This window comes from Xiphophorus maculatus, chromosome 5 (genome assembly GCF_002775205.1).
Source record: "Xiphophorus maculatus strain JP 163 A chromosome 5, X_maculatus-5.0-male, whole genome shotgun sequence".
Classification (NCBI taxonomy): Eukaryota; Metazoa; Chordata; class Actinopteri; order Cyprinodontiformes; family Poeciliidae; genus Xiphophorus; species Xiphophorus maculatus.
The window spans coordinates 4,416,706-4,422,023 of NC_036447.1; the positions used below are offsets into that span (position 1 = coordinate 4,416,706).

At 42.9% G+C, this 5,318-nt stretch overlaps 1 protein-coding gene across 1 annotated transcript; it reads left to right on the forward strand.

The window, feature by feature from the left end:
* Nucleotides 1-490: 490 nt before the first annotated feature.
* On the forward strand, nucleotides 491-3,455 carry pou4f2 (POU class 4 homeobox 2). Its single transcript, XM_005817307.3, has 2 exons — nucleotides 491-1,384; nucleotides 1,718-3,455. The coding sequence occupies exons 1-2, from the start codon at nucleotides 1,160-1,162 to the stop codon at nucleotides 2,648-2,650; spliced, it is 1,158 nt and encodes a 385-aa protein (XP_005817364.1). The 5' UTR covers nucleotides 491-1,159; the 3' UTR covers nucleotides 2,651-3,455.
* Nucleotides 3,456-5,318: the final 1,863 nt, after the last annotated feature.

The following is a 5,318-nucleotide window of genomic DNA, read 5'->3' on the forward strand; positions in this document are numbered from 1 at the left end:
AATAGCATGTATTTAACTTCACATCTCCAAGCTAAGAGATAAAAATGTGGAAGTATATTTGGTGTTATTAGTAATAATAATAATACAAAATAATAGATGTTATTAGTATTCAATTATATTATTTGCTAGCATGTCTTAAGCTTGGTTGGCAAAATTCAAAGATAAAATATTTTCACAAACACAAAGAGGGAATAAAAAAAAAAAACTTCACTGTGGCTCATTAGAAGACGTGCTGGTAACGAGGTGTTGGTGATGAAGTAGAGTCATTGGAAATAAATGCCTTGTTGTAGTCTGCCCATGCGCAGAGTCCCCAGCGGCGGCGGCGGTGTGGCTAATGAAGAATAATAAATCATGAAAGGGTTTTTCAGGTGCAGCTGCGAGAGGAGGGTGTGCGTGTGTGTGTGTGTGTGTCTCTATGTGTGTGTGTGAGAGAGAGAGAGAGAGACGCAAAGAGAGGAGGAGAGGGAGGGTGTTTGTGCGCGAGAGAGAAAGAGAGAGAGAGAGGCGGAGAGAGACTCAGTCTGCCCTTCGCCTCAGAGCGCAGCCAGTTTGGGTCCCCGCAGCATTCAACCGAGTCGAAGAGGTACAGTCACCAAGACTACTTTTTTTTTCCCACTTACGTCCATTTTCAAGACGGAAGCTTTTTTTTTTTTTTTGACTAAAAACAAAAAAAAAGAGAGCAACGAAAACAGCAACTATAGCTCGAAGTTATTTTTGGAAATCCTAAAAGACGAAGAGAAACTTTTTGATTCGTTTTTTTTCTGGCATTTTTGAAGAGTTTCTGCCAAAAGAAAAAAAAAATACAAAAAATACAAATCCAAGGCAAAAAAAAAAAAAAAAATTGGTGAAGATTGATGGAGAAACGCTGAGATTGTTTTTGAACATCGCGCCACAAGTCTGTAAAGGAAGGGGGTCAGCCGCATGGGTCTTTGGCGTCTGTGATTCCTCACCTCAAACCAGACCAGAGCACCTCCACAACTGCTCCAGTAGTAATAAATAAATGTGAGTCGGTGTCGGACCGCCGTCTTTTTCCTGCCTGAGCGTTTTACTCGACAGCGATTCGAGATTCCTGCGAAGCTATTGGACTTGAACTCCTAGCCGAGGAGGCGGAGTCTTAACTTATTAAAAGGAACTTTCGGAGGTTCGGGCGCCAGCAAATATGATGATGATGTCTCTGAACAGCAAGCAGGCTTTCACCATGGCCCACACCAGCCTGCCGGAGCCCAAGTACTCCTCGCTGCACTCATCCTCGTCCTCCACTCTGACTTCCAACGCACCGTCGTCCTCCTGCTCATCCTCCCGCCACAGCAGCACCATCATCAGCAGCAGCGGCAGCAGCAGCAGCTCGGAGGTGATGCGCAGAGCCTGTCTCCCAACCCCACCGGTACGTATTCTGCATAATCACTGCTTAAAGGCACATTTTGACAGCCCACTTTTTCTTTTTTTTTCTTCTGCTTGATGTTTTTTTCATGTCTGCACAGCAAATCACCCAACACCTCCATATTTTTTTTCTCACTCTGCTCAACTTATGTATTCAGCCGGCTTTGCCTTTCGTATTAATTTTTATGACCTGGGATGTTGCATGTGTCTTGTTTTGTGTGCTCCCCCTTTTTTATGATTTCTTTTTTTTTCTCTCATTCTGGAAATGTTTTAAACCGAGGAGTGGAGGGAGAATTCCCTGCTGACAGTTATGTGTGCATTCTATTTGCAATTGCAGAGCAATATATTCGGAGGCTTGGATGAGAGTTTGTTGGCCCGGGCTGAAGCTCTAGCGGCGGTGGATATAGTCTCGCAGACCAAGAGCCACCACCACCCTCCACATCACAGTCCCTTCAAGCCGGACGCGACCTACCACACAATGAACACGCTCCCCTGCACCTCCTCTTCCTCCTCTTCCTCGTCGGTGCCTATTTCTCATCCGTCCGCCTTGGCTAGCCACCACCATCACCACCACCACCACCACCACCACCAGCCTCACCAGGCGCTGGAGGGGGACCTGCTGGACCACATCACCCCGGGACTCGCGCTGGGAGCCATGGCAGGGCCGGACGGCTCGGTGGTTTCCACGCCTGCGCACCCTGCCCACATGGCTGGCATGAACCACATGCACCAGGCGGCCATCAACATGGCCCATGCCCACGGGCTACCGCCGCACATGGGCATGAACGACGTGGACGCCGATCCTAGGGACTTGGAAGCGTTCGCGGAGAGGTTCAAGCAAAGGAGGATCAAACTCGGGGTCACCCAGGCGGATGTGGGGTCAGCTTTAGCCAGCCTTAAGATTCCCGGAGTGGGCTCCCTCAGCCAGAGCACCATCTGCCGCTTCGAGTCCCTCACGCTCTCCCACAACAACATGATCGCTTTGAAGCCCATCTTGCAAGCGTGGCTGGAGGAAGCCGAGAAATCGCACAGGGAGAAACTTAACAAGCCCGAGTTGTTCAACGGCGCGGAGAAGAAGAGGAAGCGCACGTCGATAGCCGCGCCGGAGAAGCGCTCGCTGGAGGCCTACTTCGCCATCCAGCCGCGTCCCTCCTCGGAGAAAATCGCGGCGATCGCTGAAAAGCTGGACCTGAAAAAGAACGTGGTGCGGGTCTGGTTCTGCAACCAGCGGCAGAAACAGAAACGAATGAAGTACTCCGCATGCGTCTAAAAGAGGGAGAGAAAGAGAGCTAGAGAGAGGGGAACACCACCACAAAAGACTTGGAACTGAATAAAGATGATTTGTATCATATTTCCTAACTCACAACCCTCTTTTTCAATCATAAGACTTTGAACTTCGAAAAAAAAAAATCCTGCAAACGAACAATGAGTGAAAAAAAGAGAAAAACTCACCACGACTCTGTCAGAGGAAGATGTGGAGTCAATAAGGCATCGTTTGACGGAGCAAGTAAGAACCACTGTTTCCACTTACTATGCCTCACCTTTCTAATGCCAGCGCAGTCAGAGTTGCTTCGATTTTTATTTATGATTCCTTTTAAACGCTGATTATTATTTCCCGACAAAAGCAGCATTTTTGTGGTTTATTTCTACTCAAAACGAGGTTGTTCTAATTCAAAGCACTTGGTTGATGCTCCTATTTTAGGCTTCTGAGCTACATTTTCTTCCCTTCGAGTTCATGACAATGCAGTCTGACATTTATTCAGGTCCGTGGGGGGATTAAGCGGACAGTTGGTCCTGAAAGCTAATATTAGATTACTGCCAAATAACCTTCTGTAAATTAACATCTTAGTTGTCAAACACTTCATTTTGTGTCTAAATGTGTTATTCTTTTCACCTTTTTCGTTGTTAGCTCTAAACCAGGGATCTGTTTTTGAGATTCCCGGCGTTTGGACTCAGATAGGGTTTGTTTTTGAGGCCTCAGTGTGCGGAATGATCAAAACACTTTGAATAATTTGTGCAGATTATTGTGATTAAATATATATATTTTTTATTTTTAATTTGCCGTTTATGTTTCGTTTACAATCCAGCATGGGCCGGCTGTCTTATGAACTATTTATTGGGTGAGGTCATGTTTACTTCATTATATATTTATTGGGAATCCCCCCCTCCCTCCTCGTTTAGCTTGAGAAAAATCAAATTCTGACAGCAGCTCGGCTTGTTGTTGTGGTTTAAAGGGAAGCGACTGTGGAGTTTTAAAAAAACAAAACTACAGTCTCGAATTTGACGATGTTTAACGTTTGAGATGGCACAATCGAGAGATATATGAGATTAAATTATCATTTTAAATTATTATTTTTATGTACGTTTTTTTCCTGCTATTTATTTGTATAAATATGCGCGCGTCATGATGAAATCGTTGCTTGTTAAAAAAAAAAATCACCTTGTTTTACTGTTTTTTTTTCTTGAAGAGAAAAAGAAACTGCTTCATGGAAGTATACGTGTACAATGTAAATATTTTCATTGGAATCAGTCGATGCACATAAATATATTCGTACAGGTTTTTGCTGTATTGCTGTTTAGCTGAGGTAACTTATTTCTGTAATGTTTGTTGCTTCTTTTGGTTTCCCTGGTTAAATATTTCTACTTATTCATTTCATTCATGTAATTTTAATTTATTAATTATTGAACTGCAATATGTGTTTCATTAAAGAACAAATTTTAACATTTAATCCGACGTTTTATTTTTTATTTTATTTATTTTTTGACTGCACTCTGTGATGTGGCTCTCCTAGACATATTAGTATTTTTTATTTATTCATCTGCTTATTTATTGATGAGGAGGAGGGAAAGGCTTTAGCTGCGGGGGATATGAAGCTTTTAAAAACCAGTTTCGGATCATCTGGGCTTAGTTTAACGCAAATATATATATATATATATATATATATATATATATATATATATATATATATATATATATATATATATATATATATATATTTAAAAAAGAAAAATTCAAAAAATATTTAGTTTGGTTTTTGGAAGAAAAATAAAACATCCGCATGTCCAATCCTTGATTTTCTGTCATTTTCATGACAATTACCCTCAGCTGAATAATATGTAGTCCAAAAGTAAAACATAATTCCAAATATCTCCTTTCTTGCCTTTTCACCCTCTTCCTCCTCCGGGCCTCCTTACAGGAGCCACTTTTTTCCCGGCTGCCTCAGCGTTAAAGACACACGTGGCTCCTGCGGTGACGTGCTGCCAGCCAGGCAGCTTATGCGGCTCACTGTTGCCTTTACCTGAGAGCAAATGCTAATATTCTATTAGAGCCTAATCAGAGGGTCTGTGGAGAGCTGGATGGGTCCCTGGAGCACAGACATGCCAGATGTCAGCCCGCCAGAAAAACAGCTCGCCTGCCAACGCGCCCGTCTCTATTTGAATGCGCACTCAAACATCATGCCTCCACCGCGCTCAGGCTTTGAAGCAAAACCTTTGGTTCGATGTTATGCTTAGATATGAAGAGGAGGAGGGGAGGACGAAAAAAAAAAAACAACAAAAAAAACCCCAGATGTTTTGAATGTCATGTCCATATCAGAGCCGCTGGGATAGGACTTAAAGGCGCTTTTCGTTAGCGCTGAGGAAGCGTTTCAGCACCATGGACAGCTCTACGGGAAAAAGGAAGGGCCAAATATTAGCGTCATCAATCAAATTACTCCGTTTTTCTCTCTCTCTCTCGTTTTTTGGTCACACTAAATAATTCTACATGGTGTTCACATCTTGTTTGCAGAAAATTGAATAAATATGTTTATCGCTTTTAACTCTTGGGAATGTAGACATTGCTCAGATGAATTTGTAAGAAAAATATCCATTTCACGTGCAATGCCAGATATTTTTGAAAGCAGATGTTATGGCCATGTTACGCAAACAAAACTGGAACT